We start from the raw sequence: 22,554 nt of genomic DNA on the forward strand, positions 1-22,554 counted from the left end.
TCTGCGTGCGATGTTTTTTTCTTTTTCCTCCTTTCGCTTTTTCTCCCCACATCGTCCGACACGTCGGACGATTGATTCGCGGACGATTTCCGGTCAAAAACAGGCGACGCGATGAAAAATAGTCTCGCCTACTAGACCCGGCGTAAAAAGGCAAAACGTAGAAAATAGAAGCCGATAGACAGAAAGAGAGAACAAAAATGAAACAAAGTTTCGCAGCCTGGAAATGAAGACGAATATAAGTTAAAAACCACCTCTCTCGTCCTTGATATTTCCTCGTCGTTCTATACTTTTTCACTTCTGACTTCTTCTCCCAGTTTCTTGTATATATGTATGTGTGTGTATATATATATATATATATATATGTATAGATATTGCACGAAAACTCTTTAAAACTTGAATGTTACTCCAGCCGAAAAGTGGTGCTAAATTGAAGCCGGAGAGACCGGGCAGCAGAGCGAAAGAGAAAGAGCTGGGATGGTCCCTCGGACCCCGATTTAAATTCACGTCAGGGCGTGTCTTTCCGTTTCAAAAGCAGAATTTATATCGTACGCAGCTTTGTAATTAGCGTTCAGAGAAGGGATAAGGAGGAGAAAGAGACGGAGAAGGAAGCATTTCACGGGGCTGTCGGATGTAATTACGTCACGGAACTTCACCGTTTTGCATATTATATTGTATATCAGGGGGCAGAAATCTCGGCTGAATGATTTGAGAGAGTCCCTTTCTTTTTCGTCGAATAAAATTTTTAGTTTTCTGTTTGAAAACGTCGAAACGCGGCAGAGTCCGCGAAACGCGAAAGTCAACGCAACGGCTCGTCATCTCCGTCCGAAGCTTTTATAGGGGTTAAAAAGGTCTGATATATACATATATTATACGGGGATGAAAAACTGCGGATCGTCAAACACCGGGAGGCGACGTCTGTTGTTTCGCACCTCCGGCGCGACTCTCGGGGCGAGGGGGGAAAGAATCAGAGCGACTCTACCGCGTAATGCGGGAGTTTCTCGTCGTCGGGGGTGTCGGGCGGGATGAGGCGCATTATTTCAAAGCCGAGCATTTAAAGTTTCGAGGGAACGAGCCACCCGCCGTGTAGAATAACCGTGAGTGGGGGATGAAAAAACGACGGGGAAAATAATATACGAGGCAGCACCTAGAAACAATGCGGGGCCGTAGATCATCCAAGACGCTCGAGAGGGAGGGGGAGGGAGAGGGAGAGGAAGAGAGAGAGAGAGAGAGAGAGACACGCCGCAACGACGCCCGAGACGCCCTCCATTAAAAATATTACGCCATCTTGCCCGCGCGCCAACCCCGTCAGCGACAAGTCCGAGTAACAATGTGCTATTGTTATTGCTGCAACCCCTGAAATATGAAACGCGACACCTCCGAATGGCCAGACGATGGTCTTATAACCTGACTTTTCTCTGCTTAGGGAGCGTCGTTTATGTCTTTCTTCTCTGCTAACCACCGGCTCGACCCCCGGCCCCAGTATTAGGAAATCTGTCGTTTGTAGGGGGCGGATTAGTGTTTCGAATAGTCGAAATCACTCTCGTCGTTACACCGAATTTCTCTAGTCAAAACGTAACGGTGAGAACTCAGAATTGTTTCAATTGCGAATAGTTTTAGATGGTCGGAGGTTCGAATACTACAGATGTACAACTGCATGAAAATTTGTCTTAGAAACTTCCGGAAGTTACAACTCTATCAAATTTCGTCTATTCGATATTTTTTAACGGTCCAGGAGTTGGAACTATCAGGAATTTTTGCTTCTTGGACTAATGAAATTCTACATCTAATGACGGTTGATCTCAACTTCTCGACCCTTCGAGTCCTTAAATACTCTACTCGGTATTGTTTTTTAAGGAGGGACTTCACGGTTCAAAACTAGAAACAATACATATTAGAAAAAAAAGAAAAAAAAAAGAAGAAGCGAGAGGAGTAATAATTTTCCAATTCTAGTCCAGTGTCGGAATTTCAGCAAACTTGGATCTTACGATTTACAATGGTCTCTCTTTATACCTTGTAGTCGTTCTAAAATCTGCTTCCGGCTTCCAACGACCTTGGATAATCACCGGAAGAGTGTTCATCGCGGAGTGTTTGAGCAATAAAGAAGCAGTACCGTTGATTAGAATAATCCGTGCGTTCGTACCGTCAGAAGCAGAGTCGCGAGATTAATTTGGGTTAAATTGACGATTTAATAAACAACCGTTGCCGCAATGTACGTGGAAAAAACTCCGAAAGGCTCGTTCGGAAGAGGTTGTAACGCTGCTAAAGAGAAGACGGCGGTGGTTCGGGGCTCGTTTTGGGCGCCGCTGACACAAATCTTCAATCATTAAGAAACCGCGCGGCATTTGGAATTCCCATCAGCGCCACCAGTCGCTACCATCAACCGTCCACTTGCCACCCCTCCTAAAAACCTCCCCCGATCCCCGATTCACCCGCTTTTTCACCGCTAATTTCACCATTGTTCCCGAGGCTTCTTCAGTCCTCGCCGGGCGCCAGTCGCCCCGATATGTCCTTAAAAACACCGGCAACCTTCTACCTTACACCTCAATTAATATGCATCCAGATGTCGCCGATGTTTTTCCGCGGAATAAGTTTCTGCTCGGAGTTGTTAATTTGTTTGTAAAATTCTTCCAGTCATTCTACGCTGCGATACGATGTCTTTGGAAAAAAAAAATTTCTTCCTCGCGGATTTCCAAGGTTTTAGGATGTCCTGAATCGCTGCAGGAAACGCTCGTCATCCGGAAAGTGTCGTTCTCTTTTCTTTCGCATTTCGCTGACAAATTGACCGGCAGGTTTGCGTGTCCGAGGACAATCAGTATCGTGGGGTACGAATATTTTATAGACGACAGTGGAATAACTGTTTCGGCACAATGATAACCGCGTTGCTTATCATGCCGACCTTAACATAACGAGTGACGAGAATCGCACCTGACCCTTGACACCTGTCGCGTGTATTATCCCGATTTCTCAATACGGCAGAGTCTGGGCATATTGACCGCGTTGTTCGCGGCTGATGCAGCAGATTCGCTTTCTTTCACGAAGCTTCGAGAGCGCCACCGGATCGCGGAAAGCGAATAGTAAAACAGAAGAAGAAGTAGAAAAAAAAGTAACTTAGATTCGCGCATATTTCCAACGTCCATCTTGAAGGAGACGCGTTGTTTCTTTATTTTCAACCATGTCGTGCACACCGTTCCCAACGGTGTCGTGACGTGGCATAAAGCGGGTTATATTCCGAAGTTTATGGGGTGCGGGTGGTGATTTCTTATTCGGAAATAAGACGTTCAGGTCCGGCCGAACACCACGGGAAGGCTCGGCTCTCTTCTTCTCGAGTATTACCGGGATAGCTGGAGTCCCTTTACGAGTGTCACCGGCAGCGAAAACAACCCCTCTTTGTTTTTATCTCACCGTGTCTTCCCTCTCCGGCGAACTGTTTGACTCGGAGAAAGAAGATTTTTCCCGTGACACGTTCGTCCCTCACCCGGAAACGATGAATAACTGCAAGTTCCTCAGCTCGGCTCTACCAATTTTCCTTAAAAATCCGAAAAGGATGAAACGCGTTGGAGCGTCTGATCGAAGCTCTGCACCGAGAGCTTTTTCTACCAACGGCAGACTCCTGCAGCCGCCTGGCATCGTAATTTAAAGATCACCCGGCAGACGTCTCCTGAGAAACGCCGGGGAAGCGTGTGCTTTGCGAGAAAGCAATCGGTGTGAAAGCTCGGCCCGCTTTAAAGCGTACAAATTGTTTAGGAGGCTGGAGGGTGAAGGAAGAAGACAAATCTCGCTGATGTCGGTAATACATCGTATATACCACGCGTACCTCCAAGGGTTTCGATGTGTCGTTCCGCAGTCTGTCCCGCAACCCAAATCGTGCGGAAAAAAATCGTCAGCATCGTTTTCAAGCCCTTCGATTATACATATCGGCCGTCCTGCGCCGGGGGAGCAAAGGAAAATCGTCCGGGCTTTTCCTCCGTTTTTTCCCTTCCGCCGACCGTCCAACCCAAATACCGACCGTGTATTTTCCCTTCCTCGGCAATATCGCGTGCCCGGCTATCCTCCGCAGGCTTAATAAAGACGCCGTCGCGGGGCGTTTAACCTCGCACGTGTCTGCGAACCCGCAAATTAGTGTTTTTGCACGCGCCGGTACACGTTGTTCGGTAATTAATTTAGCACCGGACTCGTTCCGCCCCCCCGTAGCTGCGCTTTTACCCCCAGCGAGCCGTTTGATAATTACCCTCGCGACGTCCGAGGTACGCGCAGGTTGACCGGATCATCCTGGCCGCCTGCTTGCCTGTTCGTCGGCTTCTCTTAACCGCTTTCCGCCTCTAATTGCTCTAAGCCGCAACCGAATCCCAAGGTGGTTGGTTCGCCCGGATTCCGCATTGACGCGAAACACCTCCCAAGACGGTGAAAATTAGACGGCTTCGTCGCTTCTTTCAAACTCCAGCTCCAAGTAGGAAGAAGGGATTCGGAAGTTGGGGGGGGTTAATTTCTTTTCGTGCCCCGGGACGCCGCGCCGCAGCGCCGATTCTTCGATCCGCGTTGAAAAGCTTCTCGCCTGCTGAAATTTTTCTTCCAAAATGATTTGTATGCACCCAGAAAGGATTTGTTTAATTTATCGCACATTGTAAAATATATGGTTATTCCATTCAAATAAATGTTATTTGTATCCAACAAAAATGTGATCGGAACAATAATTCGTCTTATCAAGTGAATCAAAATTTATTTTATTCGATAAAACATTTATTTAGCCCTAATTGATCTTCACGCATGGTAAATATAACGAATTCTTTTTTTCTGTGTACAGTTAGAATATATCACTTAGTTTTCAAGCTTGGGAAAGAATTGCAAGATTCATCGAAAAATCAATTCTATGATTCCGACACCAAAGTTTCTTTTTCCATTGTATAAATATACCTGACGTGTCGCTTTTAAATTCGATTCTTTAATTTTCCCATATTTCAATTCGACTCGATATCATCTCCACACGATACTTGACCGTAAAGAAATCTCGGCAATTCCCGAGCACATAATTCGATCGCGCAACGCGTAATCCGTGGTCGTAATAATTTCCATGGGGGTGGCTTACAACGTATAACGAGAATGAAATCCCGCAGCCCGATATACTTTCCGGAAATAAATAGCCGGCCATAGCGTGTGACCGCATAAAACATTCAGGCAAGGTAGGCCTTTGAGCTGCGGATGGTGAAGGTTCGGCCCCGGTTATGGGGTGTATAAACCCGATCTAAAAGTCTATAACTTAAGGACCTAGCGAGAAGGGCGGTAGGCCAGAAGCCCACCAAACGAACGGGTAAAAAGGCCGTGGGGCATATCTGCAAGGCAGGACGAACCGTTACGTAATTAGCCAAATACTAGCTGGCGAAACTATCAAGCCTTATTACAAACGGGACGAAGTGTCGAACAAAAGTTGCAAAGCAAATCGTAGCGCAGAATCCGCCCTAAGGATACGCGACGTAACGCGTAGGTGAATTATGTAATTGAAAAGGGGGTGGCGCAGGGTTCGCATATTTTCGACCCCGGCGTTGATGGACTCGGTCGGCGGGAGGTCGTTCATAAATTATATAATGCGGGGGCGTTAATTATGGCAGAGCTTAGGTCCGCTCGGGGGCTGTTTAGGGATCGAATGCGGGGGGCGGGACGCCGCCGTCAACGTCGCCGCTGACGGCGTAGGCCTCGAGGCCCCGGCAGAATCTGTCGGATGGGGGATTACACGTTTAATTAACCCGACTGCGTGCCGCGCCTCGCCGCGCCGCGGGGTAAGCAAAGTCGAACCGAACGCAACCGGGTCCAACTCCTCTTCTAGCCCCAGGCCCTCGGCTCCTCTGACTACGTGACACAAATACCTACGTACAACGTGTAACCGCGGAGTTTTACTCCCGCCAAAGTCCCAGTGACGTGACGTGCGGGATGCAGAGGACACGAAGAAACTTCGTTAAACTATATACCGTCGGAATGTTTGCACGGATTTAATCATCATCCCGCTTTCATCACCCCTCTGAAAACTTAAGGATATACCTACTCCGACATGACTACTTTTTTCGACAGAAGAACTTGAAACAATTTGTTTTTTTTTTTTTTTGTTTTCTTTTTTTTTGGCGGCTCGATTTTCGCATGTGCGGGATTAACTACCTCAAACTAAAAGGAAAAACATGTGCCTTTTTTTTTGATATGTCCTGAAATTTTTCCCTTAGAATATTTTGTTCGGTAAGATAAGTCGGGCGTTGCAATTTTTCTTCAATTTCTTTCACACAAAAAACACGTTAGGTTGCATTTGTTTCCGACGGTGGAATCGAAGTGGTAAAAATTTGAAGATGAAGCGTTTTAATTCTAAGATTTAATAAAAAAATCGATGAAACGGCAACGACTAAGGTAGGCCTGAGAACTGGAGGATGTAGATATCTCAGTGCAAAACAATATGACAAATTGAAATTTTAGCCAAACGAAAATTATTATCGTAGAAACATGGTGGCAGAAAGTTGGTTAATTCCTCAAGACGGTGGCGGAAGATTTTCCCGACGTATCCATATATTACCCGGAGTTTCATGCATACATGTAATAATATTTACGCGAGTATCCAGTCATCAGCGTGGCGAGGATGGTTTCCGGTTATCGCGATATGACGCCAAGTTTCTCAAGTTTTAATTGTTTCGGGGGAAATAATATTCTCCTCGGCCTATTGTGTCTGTCGGGACGTGGAAGCAACGCTCTGCAGGAATCCTTGCCGAAGCGCAGGGTGAGGAAGGGGGTGAAGGGATGGGGGTGAAGATGAAGACTGATTGTGAGGCGGCGGGCCCGTCATCGTCCTCTTGAGCCAGGTTGAGCCTGGAGTGACGCCGCGCGGATATAAGCCGTGGGATTTTTACTCATTTTTGGAACAACACGCCCAAGGATTTACGGGACAGCGAAACCCGGACCCGCGTGTTTCCATATACAACGGGGTTTTAGTTTTTTTTTTTTTTTTTTGTTTTGTTTTTTACGACATATATATGTACGTACGGTGTTTTATCCTTATCCCTTGTTTTATCCCGCTTAATGCAATAATTGTTGCGAGGTTCTCATTCACGGCAACCGGTCTCATCCTACTTTGAATTTATACACACATTGTGGTTGTTGTTGCTGTTTGCAAAAGTGTTCGCGAAAGAATGAAAAGGGGAGGAAAAGAATAATCATCGAACACAGAAAACTTTCGTTAGGTCGGAATTCCCGACATTAAGAATGGGTAACTGACAATTTTTGGTAAACAATTAAGTTTTCGAGAATTTTGTTTCAAACAGCCTCGCGTCGAGATGCGATGTACGTACATCCAAGATAGTTTCCTATCAAAGTAGGGAATTAATTTATCACCGTTCGTAACGAGTGAGGAACGGTTTTTAGTAGATATAGGACTACTGCACACCGTAAGCGGCGGGATGACGGTCGTAATAAGATTATATAAGATTATAGTCCGCAACGCCGGAAGTTTGTATTGGAGATTTGAGGTAGTGGAATAAAATCACCTGGTGCACACGTCAGTTAGAAGAGCCATAGACGGGGCAAAGTTACGAATCTTCGCAGGTGTATCGACCGATAAAATAATTACATCGAGAGGAGCGACATTCGGACAAGGCTTGCTAAGCGCGTTGCTTAAGCGACTGCATTTCGAGGATGCTTCATGAATCACCTGCGGCATATGGAAACACCACGCGAAACATGGATTGAAATCGACGTTATTTCGTACATGCGTGATAATTGTCGTAACAAGAATAATAAAAACGAGAAGTATATCACAGTTACCTATGTTACAGTCATATGGTGTATATTAGGGTAGTCCGAAGGAAATTTTTATTTATTTTTTTGCTCTTACCCCCTCAGATGTCAGTGTTTGATAGAAAGAAAAGAGTACTCTCAGAATATAAGCTCGTTAACTCAAGTCTAACAGGTCGGTATTTCAATTTTTATTTCCCATTTATTTAACGTGGGAAAATTTCATTTTTCGTTGAAAGTTAAAATACTCGTCAGGTATTCGATATTTTTCAAATTCATGCATAAATCCATGAAGCTGATTCTTCAAGCTTTCCAGACCTCCATAATAATGCATGGTTATCGTCATAGAAAACATATTGCCGTCGTAACAGAGAAAATCGATAATGTTATAACGATGATAACTATGCTTTGCTACAGCGATTTGCAAAGTTTGAAGAATCGGTATCAAGGATCTACGTGCGAACTTAAAGAATATTGGATATTATACGAGTAATTTAACTGTTAAAAAAAAAGTTAAATTTTCCCATGGCAAATGAATGGGATATAAAAATTAAAAGATCTACCTGTCAGATCTAACAATACAGAGCTTATCTCTTGGGAGGATCTTTCTATAAAATATCAACATTCGAGGGTGTATAAAGAAACTACTTTTTTTTAACCACCCTGGTATACGCACGTATAAGATATGTTATTACGAGTATAATTCAAAGTATACAATATAAGTTAAATAAAAATAAAATAATAATGATACTGACGTTGGACGGGTTGGCGATGATGTTTGTGGGACTACTGACCGCGTTGCTGTGGGTCTGGTCCGTCTTCAGCTCTCGATGATTACTGAACTGGACGTAAACAGCTCTTCCTCTCAGCTGGGCCACGCAGGATGCGTAATACGTCACCATTGTGGCCGCAGCCCCTTCGTCGGCCATCTCCAAAAAGGCCTGAAACAACAAACGAAGATATTACTTTCACCTGTCGAAAGCTCGATGATCATTTTGAATCTGGAAAACGTCGCGGTGCATTCAGTTTGCAAAATTGACTCACTCCGAAGGGGAGGGTGAAAAAAAGCGTGTACAAAATCATTATATATATGTATATATATTCACGTGACGCGCACGCCGCGAGCATCGTTTACTCTTTAGCGATGGGCGAGGAATTGCGAAAGTGGCGGAGGGGAGGGGGGGATTATTTTCCCGTGGGAAAGCCGCGAACACGAATATCCCCCGGAGGAGTTTTGCTTGCCGCTGTACAAATCCCGGGGACTCGCTTAATTTCCAATTTGCGAGAGAGTGTTTACACGTTCGGCCTAGTTTCCCGCTCGTCGTCTCGCCTTTGCTGCCGCGCTGATATTTTAGTTCCCCAATTCGCTTGCCCCATCTTCTCTCTCTCTGACTCTGCAACGTTCCTTAATTAATCTGCATAATTTCCCGACCCCACTCGCTCCCCCCCACCGCCCACCGCCCACCTCCCTCCGCCTTGGGAAGCCTCCTCTCTTACGGTTACATCGGGCCAGATTAAATTTCCCTCGATGGGGTTGGTTGGCCGCCTCCGCGGGTCCTCTTTCTCAAATGATAGAAGCCTTCTTCGGCCGTAAGACTCGTCGCGAATCTAATCGCTGAAATATCGACTCGACTCTGAGGTAGATTTTACTTCAGCAAATTCGTCGAATCACCGACGTCTGTACGTAAATATCAGCAGGAATGCTTTTCACCTGACCGCGACTACATTCGATATTCTCTTCGTAATAAATGATAATAAATCTGAACTACAGCTCACTCCAGAAGGCACGAAGATATTTGACGGAAGAAAAAGTGGGAATATAACTCGGAGGGAGGTGGGAATTTACGCTGAGGTGCGATAATGGGATTTTACCGGAGTTAAGTACCGCATATAATCATTGTTTCATCGTGGATGCGGGAGCCGAGGCGAGGCGAGGCGAGGGTGTTGGCAAGGTTAATCCGGGGGGTCGACCTGACGATAAATAACAAACAGCTGAGCTAGTGGTTTCAACCCCTCATCTCGGCGCAACCGTTCTGCGGGAAGAGGGCACCGCCACCACCTCCTCCCCCTCTTCACTTTCTACAGTTAACAATTTGTACCGGATTATTGTGTTATATATATATATAAGAGATGGAAGACGAAATTTTCTAGGCGTTGTGCGATCATCATCACCATCAGCATCATCATCATCGTCGTCGTTATCAGGATCGTTACAGTTCCCGGATTCATCGCGAAAATGAAAGACAGAGGCGCGTCGAAACAACAAGCAAGGGAAATTTCGCGGGACACAAGGTTCAATTCTCTCCTCAGAATGTCCCTCCGTCCTTAATTCATTTTCATGGAAGTGTAAGTGAACTGTAAATCGCGGAAAACGAAACGAATAGATCTTTGGAAGAAGAAACGGTGCCTTGTGCGTGTATACAAGCCGTGTGTATAAAAGACTATAAACTGAGAAAAAGCGATCCTGTGAAACCCTAGGAGGCTGCTCGTTGAACGCGCGTTGCTTTGCTCGCCTGATTTCTTTTTCTCGTATTTATTTATTTATTTTTATTTTCCTCTCTCTCTCTCTCTCTCTCTCTCTCTCTCTCTCTCTCTCTCTCTCTCTCTCTCTCTCTCTCTCTCTCTCTCTCTCTCTCTCTCTCTCTCTCTCTCTCTCTCTCTCTTGCTCAAATCAATATTGCTTAAGCTCGACTCGTTCGATGAGCCGGGAGCGTATAGCGACGGAGACAAAGAGGGAAAAGAGATGAGGGTGTGCAGTAAAGCGGGAGGAAAATAAAACTCGGTCGGTCGAGAACCTTCTACGGATCGGGAGAAAAAGCAAAGATATTTAAGAGAGAAATAAAGGGATTGTATATATGTGTACATATATATGTACAAACACATGGTACGTACAGTAGCATCGACCAAACCCGGTGATTACAGAGCACGGCTTAGCCGTTTATTACTCAAAAGTTGGATAGTATCGAATCTCGGAAAATTGTTAGCTGTTATCCCGGTGGTATAAGGTCAATAATCAATCCCATAATATCTCGATTACCGAAGAGCTGGGAGGGTAAATTTATCATTAAGAGTGACCGAAAACCAGAAGCAAACGATCATTTCAATCCAATCGCGTCATATTTATGACTATCGTCAAGGTTACATAAGGGGCCATCCGTAAATGAAGTCACACGTTAATGGGGGGAGAGGGTATCACCGTAATGTGACATAGTGTGACAAGGGGCAGGGGGGGGGGGGGATCAAAAGCTTTGTGACGTCACATGTTAAAATTTAAAGTACTAAAACACGAAATTTATATATAAAGATTATTTATTAATAAAAATAAGAAAAAAAATGAAATACATGCGTAAGTTTGAAAAATTTGTGACGTCACATCGGGGGGGAGGGGGTTCTAAAAATGTGACAAGGGCGGGGGGAGGGGTTTAAAAGTTCTAAAATTCGTGTGACGTAATTTATGGATGGCCCCTAATAAATCGAACCTTTTACCCAACAGCTTATATATATATATATATATATATACATATCTGAAATCGTAGGGAGGAAAACAAAATGTCGGTAAAGCAAATAATTCATCCGCGAAGCATCACGTAGTTAAACGAGAACCATCTCGTGTAATCGCACGACTAAATCCACCAACTCTCGTGGGTTATACATGTATATGTATAATATACGTATAGACGTGTATAATAATTTTAGTCCCTCATCTGGCAGATCAAACGAGAGTTGCGGCATAATATGAACTAGAGATTTAAAGGAGAAGGAGCTTCGTGCGCCTCGCTCGAAATACGCGGTACGAGATGACAGTTATTAAAAATTCCCGGATACGTTTAAGCCGGTCAAAGGAATCCGACGGGACGGACGAGTGTTTGCCGGCTCTGTGGCGCGTAATTTCCTCTCGGCCCGCAGAACGTGATGAAAATATGAGAAACGATTTTCAAGAGTTCGGGCTTGTTTTTCACCGAGTGCCGAGAGCGAGGGAAGGACGCAGATAGGAAAGAGAAGAATCGGGAAGGGCGGGAAGAGAAGAAGAGAAGCGACTCCCTGCAACACCGAAGCCGCCTTTCTTCCCTCGAGGGTGGGTGGAAACTAAATTTCAGATCCGTATCTCCGATCGTCATTGCGAGGAAAACGCGGCTGTAACTCCGTTAGCGAATTCCCCACGTAGCCGGCCTCCGACACACGCTGCACTTGCGAATGAAATGCGCATAAATGTGGTATGGAACGGGGAACGAAGCCGAGGCGGAGATTTTCACCGACAAACATTTCGTCCGTTCGTCGGCACTCGTCCCCGTTTTCCAACTCCCTCCCCTGCACGCGGTGCATTACGCCCGACCAACCGCACGTCCAACCGAGCAACCGCGACCCGGTCAACCAACACCTGGACAAAACGCGAACGGTCCGAAAGCCCGCTACCTCGATTCGGCGTAATTAACGCAGGTATAACTGAATTCCATGCAACCGGTGAAACGAACGGCGCGCTCGTATGCGGTGAACCTTTTTATTTTTTTCTTCTTTTCTTCTATTTTTTTTGTTTTTTATCTTTCCGATCGTAAACCTTCCTCTTTCACCCTGCATGCGTCCCAAAACACCCGTTTAATTTGCGGTAAATTGTGCCCGTGTACAAAGTATGGAAATGCGCGTGCAGTTGTAGCGAGCGAGCGAGCGAACGGCGACGATCGTCATCATCATCGTTATTGTCATTATTTTCGTATCACCAATTGCAATTAATTTAACGATAATAATCGCATCGGTGATTATGATGATGATGATAACGATGGCGGTGGGGTGCCGATAATTATCATTTCGGTATATGAGGGTACAAGCAGATACGATATAAACCAGCAGTTTCTGGATTATGTATTTTGCAAGGTACGAATTATATTATATACGTATATATATACACTGTACAAGTTTCAATTTATTTCCTCTCGGCGTGTGTAAACGGCACTGCAATCGCTTACGAAATCAATTTCGGCACGCTGCGTGGGCATCGTCGGATGTTGTTCAGTATCATCGCTTATTCGAAATCCGAAATCAAATTTTTATTTTACACAAAATTAAAGTCATGCGGATCGGGTTATGCTTGTCACCCAAGGTACTTGTCACATGCGATGAGAAATGCTACGCGAAGACTTCCTCGAGAAACTTGACACTTCTCATAAAATATCATCCTCCAAACACCAGAGAATTATGTTCCGCGAACCAAAAGCCGGACCAGTTGGACCGGTTTTGCAATTGTTTCCGCAAACTACACTCGGTGATAACTTAAGGTTTCAATGATTAATTATGCGTGAGAATCGTTGGTAACTGCGCACACGTTAATCACCGTTGAATTTTAATTTCCGTTTCTTTTTTACCCCCCCACCCCGGCGTATTTACACGCGCAGAGTGTTTTTGGTCGGCGAACGTAGTAGAAACGATAGTGAGCGGCGGCATAGCATCGGCCGCCTGTGTCGGGGGTTGTTTTAACGCAAAACTGTACACATCGACACGACCCGCAAGGGCGCGAGAGTTCGCCCGCTGGGTTAGAACGGTTGTTTGCGGTTGTTATCGCGCGATTACTTTGCATTTCTGGCGGAGCGGTCCCGGGGTGGATAAAACAGCGCGGGAACGAGAGAAAAAGGAAGAGGAAGAGGAAGAGGAAGAGAAAGAGAGAGAGAGAAAGAGGGGTAAAGCGAAAAGGGGGTGGAAAAAACGCGTCATCGCCCCGTCCTTCACCGGGAATACGCGTTCTCGGGGGGAAACAGTGGCGGATTCAAGGGAAGAAGGAAAAGTAAAAAAGGGAAATAATAATCCCGACGAACAAGCCCCGGGCAGGCAGCAGAGAATATCATTCCGCTCTCAAGGCTGCGGGTAGTGTAGTCGGATAATTCAGGCCGCACGCGGTCGTAGGAGAATCGAGAAGGCAAACGCCGTGCGGTGATAGAGCTGTGTGTAAAAGTACGTGATACAAGAGCTTGCGATACATACGTCTATCTATATATATACATATATATATAACCCTATAACTCTCGGGGCTTACGTTTCGCTAATTGAAAAGTTACGTGCGATTATCCCGCAGCGCTGGGAGGGAAATTTCGAGTTACGACCCCTCGTCATGGTTTGTTCTGCATAGGTACTACACGGAGATAGTAGAGCTTCCGTCCCATAATCGCGCCGAGCTTGCGACTCGGATAAACGCGCACGGATCTTGTTCAGAGAATAAGTACACGTGTAACGCTCGCGTTGTTCCAGCGTTATTCCTGCCAGATTCCCGGTTCCCGGTGAAGCCGCGTTTTCTCAAATTTTCGCACGAAACGTGGCTAATTGGCCGCCTTTCATTTTCAGGAGCGGAAGAAACAGGAGAAAGATTCTCGCAGGGTCGCATCCGCGAAGGCAGAGGGAAATAATCAATAGCAATCCCATTCTCGGGAACCACCGCGTGATCCTCCCCAACATGATCCGAAAGTACCTCCAGGTCGCCGTCGTCCTGGGAAATTCTCCTCCCTACGCCACTTCCGTTTATACTACTGCGCGGAATTTTCGCTGCCACAGCGACATTGTCGTTTAGTTACAAGGAATCGGAAATATCGTAATGCTGCGAGTCTATGATAAGGTCGGGAAAATTCTCCAACGAAATGTCGCATCGCTGCGATTTTACGAAGCAAGAACTGTTTCGAACGGCTGTAAGGCGTTTAGACGCGAACAACGTTTACGAGATTCGAGTGATTTTTTGACTCCTCGATGATTCCGTGAGACAACGATCCGAAAGATCTTGTATGGTCGAAGCTTCTTCGATTCGAAGTTACCTCGGATTTTCGTATTGGTTTCGATCATCCAGGATGGTAGTTCTAGGTTTATTATGAATTTGAATGAGAACGCATAATGATTGAGCTGTCGAATCGTAATATCATTTATTAGCTCACGTGGGAAAAACCTGAGTCATAAAATCCCATGACGTTAAGTCGATCTTATTTCACATTCATTATCGTTACGCGTATATCCCATCATTATATGATATCAAATCCGTCCGTTGACTCACACCATCGCAATTTCGCATACGTGATACGTTGTTTTCGCATTATTTTCGTGCATCTATACCGGGGGAACTCGAGCCGTTGCCGTTCTCGCGATCTCTATGACAAGAACTATTTTCGTCAACCTCGTGAGGTTGGATGTGTATCATCGGCCTTAGGCCTTGTCGTGAACGTGTTTTCCGAAGCGCGTCGTTCCGGCGACTGCTCCAAATTCGCACGCGCGTCAACTCGCTTATCCGCGAGAAATTAGGCACCAGCGCTGCCATGAGCCGATAGATCACGGCGATCTTGAGAAACTACGATGGCGCGATATCCAACGACTTTCAGTCACCAAACAGATCTTGAAAAAGGTTTCAGGGTGGTTAAACTTCCGGTGAAAGTTGCCGCACGGTTCTAAAGAATCAGATCACGCGAGAAGGATCCACTCTTTTTTCTCTCTCTCCCGCTAGACGAGAATATTATGTACATGCGGAATATTTTGAAAAGCCGAAAGCTGTCAGCGGGGGAAATTGAGTTGAGCATTACACAGGCGTCGCATTACCGGCACTAACCCAGCCATTAGCGCAAAAGCACTAAATATTTAACTGGCTTTCGTACACAATATATTTACCCTTCCCGGGTAAGGATTGCTACCATTATTTCAGAGGCAGGGAGCGTCTCTTGAACCCAGCGCGGTGGGACGGGCCGGTCCCAAAAGGTGCGACCCTCGGATCCCGGATTTGGATCCCAGATTTCTCCCTAACGCCTCGACGTTTCAATGAACCGATGCTAAATTAACTTCTCAGTGTTCTTCCGCCTCGGCTGACTCCACGATCTGTGACTGTGGTTGAACTCGCTTTCAAACAATGCCACGTGAATTCCTTAGTCGCCGTGTTCCAAGCTGCTTCCAAAATTTTTCTTTCTGATTCGTGTCTTGTTTTTGCGCTCCACGTGCTTTGTCGTTGAACATCGGATGACTTTCAAGTTTCGGGGCTCACTCATAATCGTTATCGAGCCGCCTGATCTTATACTCAGACTTTAACCACGAATCTTGAGCTTCGCGGCAAGCTTATAAGATTTGTGCAAAGGGTAATTACGGTTTGAACATGACAAAGGTGGAAAGAGAAATTCCGCTTCTCCGTGTTCGTCGATTCGTCAAGGACGAAGAAATTTATAGTAAATTTTCATCCGGACCTGGCGGTGGGACGTGTGTTTTGAGTCTTACCCCCACCCCTCTCCTCCTCGTCGCCTTTTCAATCTCCTCCGAAAGCGTTCTTTATGACGAAAAAGATCACGGAGCCAATATTTTCTTACGACTCGTTCGGAATTCCCGCCGTTAAATGGCTTTCGCGTCGCGCGACCGCGGCGAGTCACGCGCGAGGAGATGCATTGTGGCCTCAAAGAAGAGAGACCGCTGCTATGTGTAATAAAGGGAGAGGGAGAGGGAGAGGGAGGGAGAGGGAGAGAGGAACACCGTTATCGAGAATCGCCCGACGGAACGGAGCGCAGAAAAGATCCTCTTCGTCCCGTTTCTCACGCCCCCTCAATTTTTCAGCCGATCGATGTATCGCCCGCCTCCTCTTCGTCCTCCTCCTCATCCTCCTTCGGTATATAAGAACCTGAATTTTTATTCGCTACATTCTACAACCTTCCGCAAAACCATTTCCCCACCCGTTCCCGCTTCTTCCCTACGACGGAATGAAAAAAATCGGAGGGAAAAAAAAAAAACATTTCTCTTAGTCACGCGTAAGCAGCGATTTCACTCTCGGTATATTCGTGCCAGGCCGCACATGTTTCACACCCAGAAATTTTCCTTAAAATCTCAGAATGGACTGCTTTCAAACGAAAGGGGAAGGAATCAAATCTCGTCTGGTTTATCCGGCCGGTTCTTTTGAGTTCTGAAATTGCGGAGAACGAAAGTGGAGGTCAAGCGAGTGTGCAGGCCGATAAAAAATAATCCATCTCATTCACGTTCAACGCTCATTAATTTCTGACACAAATGCAGATTCTGAAATTGAATAGCAATTTTTTAACCAAAATTTTATCGCGAATCATGTAACAGAGAATTTCAATGTTTTTGAATATCGCGGTTTTATTCAAAATTCTCAAGACATTTTCAGGTTTTTTTTTTCTTCTTTCTATACACTGTTAAATTGTGATGATCGATCAATTGAAAAGTATAGCAACTGAACCAAATCTCTATACGTGTACTTGTGACTGAATTCCCAAGTACTGATAACAACGGGATCAGCGAATGTTCACATTCTCCCGATTGGTTCAACAATAAGTTAGTAAGCTCGAAGTTGCAGAGTGGTTTGAGAACGTGTCCAGTCGGAAAGATTGAGAGCTGAAAAAGACGCGCGATATTAGTTTCAAGGAAAGTTCGTCGGGGTCGTATTACACAGCAGCTGTGAAAGGTTGTCAGACTATCGGGATCGTTAAGTGAGCGAGTGCACACCTATCCATAGAATCTATAGGTAGAAGAATGTTGGAAATAAAGCTTCGCCGGGCGGCCGCCCGTAAACAATGGTTACTTGATAAAACACGTCAAATTATAAAGATATATTCTCCGTTGATGCCGCGAGTTCCGCACAATGTCTACCCGAGTAAATCTCGGTGCAGCTAAGAGGAAAATCGGGATTATTTTCACCTCTTAAACCATTTTCCATACGCGTCCCGGAGTCGGTATTAATGATATAATATTTCTTTGATTCGCCCCTAAGATTTGGAATATGCGCGGTTGTTGCTTCGCATCCTTGGAATAGGTGCCCCGTTCGTGGCTGCAGGTCGGGGATAAATTACGGTCTCCACCTATCATTTCCCCGACTCCTGCAGGAGCATCGCGCCTCGCTTTGGTTGGTCAAACGAGAAATAGACTCCCGAGTCAGTCGGTCGTATCCGACTTCCGCAAAACTACCTGATTGAGTTTCTTTCCGACTACCTGCAATGCGCTTCGGCGGCACGCCGGCAAGGCAGCTTTCGCCTCTCGTGCCGCGATTACGTATATATTATTATTATTATTATTATTATATATATACATATATTTATACATCTTCATTCCTGTTAATATTTTCGCTACTGCAGGGACTCGTTTATTTACCTATTTATTCCTTTCCGCTCTCGCTTCGTGATGAGATGAATTACCGGATGGAAGAAAAAGCGAGAGGATGAAGAAGGAGGAAATAACTCCCCTCGTAAAATATCTCAGCACCCACTCGACCCCCAGTCATTGGGTCGTTTCCTCGACTGCTTGTTCACATTTCATCGATCGACTAAATTTGTTTATTTATTTATCTCTTCCGTTTCCCCTCCTCATCCTGTTTGCAGGCGGTTTCATTATGCCGAGGAGTTCGGATTTTTTTTTTTTTGAATGATATTTCGTAACGACCTCTGTCGAATCCCGATCTTATACGCGATCATATTCAAAAGCCTTATCCACTTGCCTCTGAACGCAGACGACGAAACTACGTTACCAAAAATCCGACCGAAAGCCGCCTCGTCAGCTTTACAATTCTACGTGCTTTTGAAGAAAAATTCACTGCGCAAACGAATCGGATTTTTCGCCAAGTTTTTCGTCATCGCACGAGTGAATCTTTTCGAGCTTCAGCATTTTTTGAGATATTGTAGAACAGGTGGAACAGTGCAAATTACGTTCACCGTATATACACTGAGAAAAATTTCATTTGTTACAGTAACTAGAAAAATTCAGTAAAACAGATATCGTTAAAAAAACTGTTTGAATATTGATGGAATTAGGAAAAACGAGGTACGCCTAACCATTTTGCGCTATCGTCGATCCTTTTTTGGTAATTGCAACGCAAAATCAGTTTCTTCGGTTTGCTCTACTTTCTTAGTTAAACAAGGCCTTAACGTCAATTTATTGTTCCACAAGCATTAAATTTTCGCAACAGTTGCAAGAAAATCTAGTAACAGTGATCGTAATGAGAAAGAATAGTAACGGATACTAGACTTTTCGGTAATAGATAGAAAACTCATTTTCATTGTTGACCTAGAACCATATTTTTCGATTGAGGTAAAAAATGAAAATATTTAAAGACCGAGCGGTAACCGGAACTAAAAATTTCTCTCAGCGTATGTATATATAGTTTGGCGATACAGATTCCAGCGGTTTTAAGATCGGTTTGAAATTCATTATCAAGCCCGAGATATTTCTCGCTGGAAATACCTTCGAAGCGTTATTAATTTCCATCGTTGGAAATTACACAGAGAGCCCAACCCTCGATTATATCGAGTTCCCCTGCTGCGGGAAAGTGCGACGCGCGTGTTTGTGTGCGTGTGTCTGGAAGTGTAGCGAGCTGTCAGGTAGATACTAAGTAAGCAGAATCAAGGAAACCAAACACTCGAATGCTCGGACAGCAAAACACTTATCTCTAAGGCCGCGGCTGTCAGTCGCTCGGTCAATTTATAGCTGTATCGCTTTCCCTTCATCCTCTGCGAGTTTAATATATAATTGTTCCGAGAAGAATTACGCGGGATTTTACGGGAATCGTCGCGACGAGCAATCGTAAGCGAAAAACATTCTCCGGATCTGACTGACGATTTTTCGATCAAATTTTGACGGCATTTTTATTCGAGGTTTTTGTTGCAGAGAATTGTTCCGTGTAAATATATGTGTGTGTGTGTGTGTGTGTGTGTGTGTACACATATGTGTGTTTTACCTCTTACAGCAAATCGTCCGGGAGCGAGCCAGCGAGAGTCGTACGATGTACTAAAGAAAGAACGTTTATAGTTCTAGTGGGAAATAAGGTATGAAAAATATTAGAAAATTATCTTTAACGATTGCAGTTATGGTTTTGAACGGTAAGTGGCTCGAATGTACAAAGCCACTATGCGTTTGAACAAGACTTCACCGGCACTTTTCCCCTTTCATTACCAGCCTCTCAAACTTCAGCGGCTCTTCTAAAATTGCAACAAACTGACGAATCGGAGGAAAGGAGGAAACTTCATGAAGGATAACTGCAGCGCGCATCGTTCTTTCTTCCTCTGATCCGAAATTTCGTCTTTAGCACCAGTTGAGCGGATCGAGTTTCAGAATTTATACAAAGGGAGAACCGAACACCCAAACAGAGAATAACTAAGGTCGCAAGGTAAGGAATGCTACGAATAAGAACACGAGTGAGAATTGCTCACCTCGAAAATTTGTCGAAACGAAATTCTGTCGCACAATTACAGGTACTTGTCAAGGTTGGCCGAGAGGCGAGGATTCACGGCTACAAGACAATTCTGTCGAGACGGACGAACTCGGTATATCATCTGTATAATCAGTCGTTTACGCTGATTTCATTCAAGTACAACTCGATTCCCTCAATCAGGCTTAATTTCATTCACTGCGAGGACGCTGTTTCTTGGCTCTGTCCTTTGTTTTCCCCATTCGAGAAGCGGGCGATACACAAATTCCTGAAAACTCTCAAAATCCGTTGCGGACGTACGTTCGCAATTTCGAAACGATGTCGGATAAAAAAATTAAAACTAAGGTGATCCAAGCACTCGTCAGCGATCATGTATCACTGCGTGAATTGCGTATATTACACATACTTACACCTACAAGGCACGACGCGAAGGAGGTTAAGCCTTTATTATTAGCTTTTATACGAGGACAAAGAAGAGGATGGCGAGCGAACACGCCAGAGTAAACAGGGGCTAATCTTATCGCAGAGCAAGCAGAGACTGATGAAAAATATTTGTAGTAATAACTGCGGCGAGTTTTGGAGAAGAAGTTGACGATGTTTCTCTCGTTACATCGCGTAAGTTTCGAGTTTCCACTCGTGAAACTGCCGTTGGAACGCGTACCTTTGATGGTATCGATCATTTTGAGGATTCGTTTCGTCAACGCAGCGATATTTTCCCGGTCTGTTCACGGTGGCTGCCGCTGGTTCCACGATGTGAAGTAAGTGCAGGTAATCTCTTCAAGAAGAAGAAATAGAAGAAGAAGAAGAAGAAGATCCTCTTACGCGATCATGTGTCCCGCGTTTCACGGCATTGCCTCGACTCCTTTTGCTAGAATCGAACCGTCGACAAAAGGGAGAAATAAAGAAATAAAGAAGCAAAGAAATAGAATAAAGAAACGAACAACGACCTGCAGCTCGGGTGGAACGTGGAACGCGAGCTGAAAACTTGACGTTTACTAACTCACCCCAACTTTTCATATTACGCGCAAGAAGCAATCGAGCGACGAACGAACCCCGGAGAAGAAAGGGAAAATTTAAGATTGCCAAACGAGAGTCATTTGTCTGTTTGCTGCAAGCTTATACAAAACCGCGAGGCCTTGAAAAAACACTTTGCAGCCTGGGCGGGGATCTCGTGCCGTTGATTTTCCGCACTAGCGGGTAAAGCGTGGGACTTTGTCTTGAGTTCGTATAAAACAACAACCGTAGCTGCACGTTAATCCGTCGGATCGTAACAGCGACTGTTGGGATCGAAGGAAGGAACATACCGAAGCGCAAAACCTTCCACGTAACATTGCATCGCGGCACAGTGCGTTTGATCAGCTAATAGCAGTAGAATTCTTTGAGAGGAAGAAAAGGTCTGCGGATAAAAACGGCAAGGAGAAGAAAAATAGGAAGGAAAAAATATACGCGAAACATAACGAAAGCGGGGTAAAACGAGACCGAGCTTTCTCCGAAGGGAGGCCCGTCCACTTCGCAGAGAGAAAATGATATACGAGGGTGGCGGTGAAAGGCGAAAGGCTACGACTACGCGACTTTGCTCGTACACACCATTTCACACGATATGAATTTCGGAACCTAAAAGCTATTTCAACGGACATAGCGGCACTTTTTGCTACGAGTTTCGTACGACGAGGTCGAAACTGACGAATTGAAAGACACCGCGGAATCCATCAGTAAATAAAATTAATTCCAACGACTAATTTCGCAGAGAGAAACGTCGAAGGAGGAGGAGGAGGAGGAGGAGGAGGAAAGTTACAGAGGAAGAGAGAGTAATGGAGGGGTCAGTCGGGGTTCTTTGCCGAGGTCCAAAGGGTCACCACCGACCGACTCTCCGCCTTCGCCTCGAAGCTCCTGCACGCTTCTATAGACGAGGACTTTTCTATGGCCTCTGCTCAGTCACCACTGGTCCTCCTTTCACGTATTACATACTCTCGTCGCCCGCCACCCCTGCACCACGAGCACCAGCAGCACCAGAAGCCAGCCACCCCTTCAACTTTACTTTAAACTTTTTCATTTCAAGTCTTCGTGCCATTTATACCTACCGGCTCTCCCGAGAGCAAGGTCCCCACTTTTCATCCTCTGTTAAACCCCTTTGCCATCTGACCCGCGCAGCACAAAACCGTTTCAGCTAATGCCGCTCTCTCTCTCTCTCCCGAGTCACAAACTTTGTCGCCTTATTCGGCGGACTTCGCCAGTTGGAGCCGCTATCTGCCCGTGACGGTGCAGTCTCACTCTATTTGCACTTTCTTTTCCACTCTCCCCCCCCCCCGACCCTGCGCGTACTACCGATAAGGAAAGAAAGACGAAAGAAAGACGACTCGATTCGCGAAACCGATATGGTGAAGAAAATTTTCTCTCTTTCTCACTCTCTGACCTTGTTCACTTTTTAATCAACGTAAAACACGTAGCGGAAAAATTTGATCAAATGAAAACGAACCGATGATATAATTTCACCCCCTAGAAGACGCGAGTCTCTCTCGTATACTTGGCTTCGTTCAAAACGGTGGCGAAAGAAGTGCCGCGGTGAAAAGTTCGACGGGGTTTTTTGCTTTTCAAATTTTTTACGCCCCGTCGTGTGTACGTACCTCATGCCGATCTTCACGGTTCTGTAC

General features: G+C 45.3%; 1 protein-coding gene across 10 annotated transcripts in view; it reads right to left on the bottom strand.

Moving 5' to 3' along the window:
* The window catches only part of heph (polypyrimidine tract-binding protein 1 heph), a 358,510-nt gene that overhangs the window by 37,145 nt on the left and 298,811 nt on the right, over nt 1-22,554 (bottom strand). For 9 of the 10 annotated variants that reach the window (XM_069135784.1, XM_069135783.1, XM_046623389.2 and 6 more), the window contains one exon: nt 8,514-8,699. In XM_069135784.1, the coding sequence (XP_068991885.1) occupies nt 8,514-8,699 (186 nt within the window). The remainder of the gene's footprint in view (nt 1-8,513; nt 8,700-22,554) is intronic. The other variant, XM_046623388.2, reaches the window with a different exon arrangement.

Source organism: Neodiprion pinetum, chromosome 4 (assembly GCF_021155775.2).
Source record: "Neodiprion pinetum isolate iyNeoPine1 chromosome 4, iyNeoPine1.2, whole genome shotgun sequence".
Classification (NCBI taxonomy): domain Eukaryota; kingdom Metazoa; phylum Arthropoda; class Insecta; order Hymenoptera; family Diprionidae; genus Neodiprion; species Neodiprion pinetum.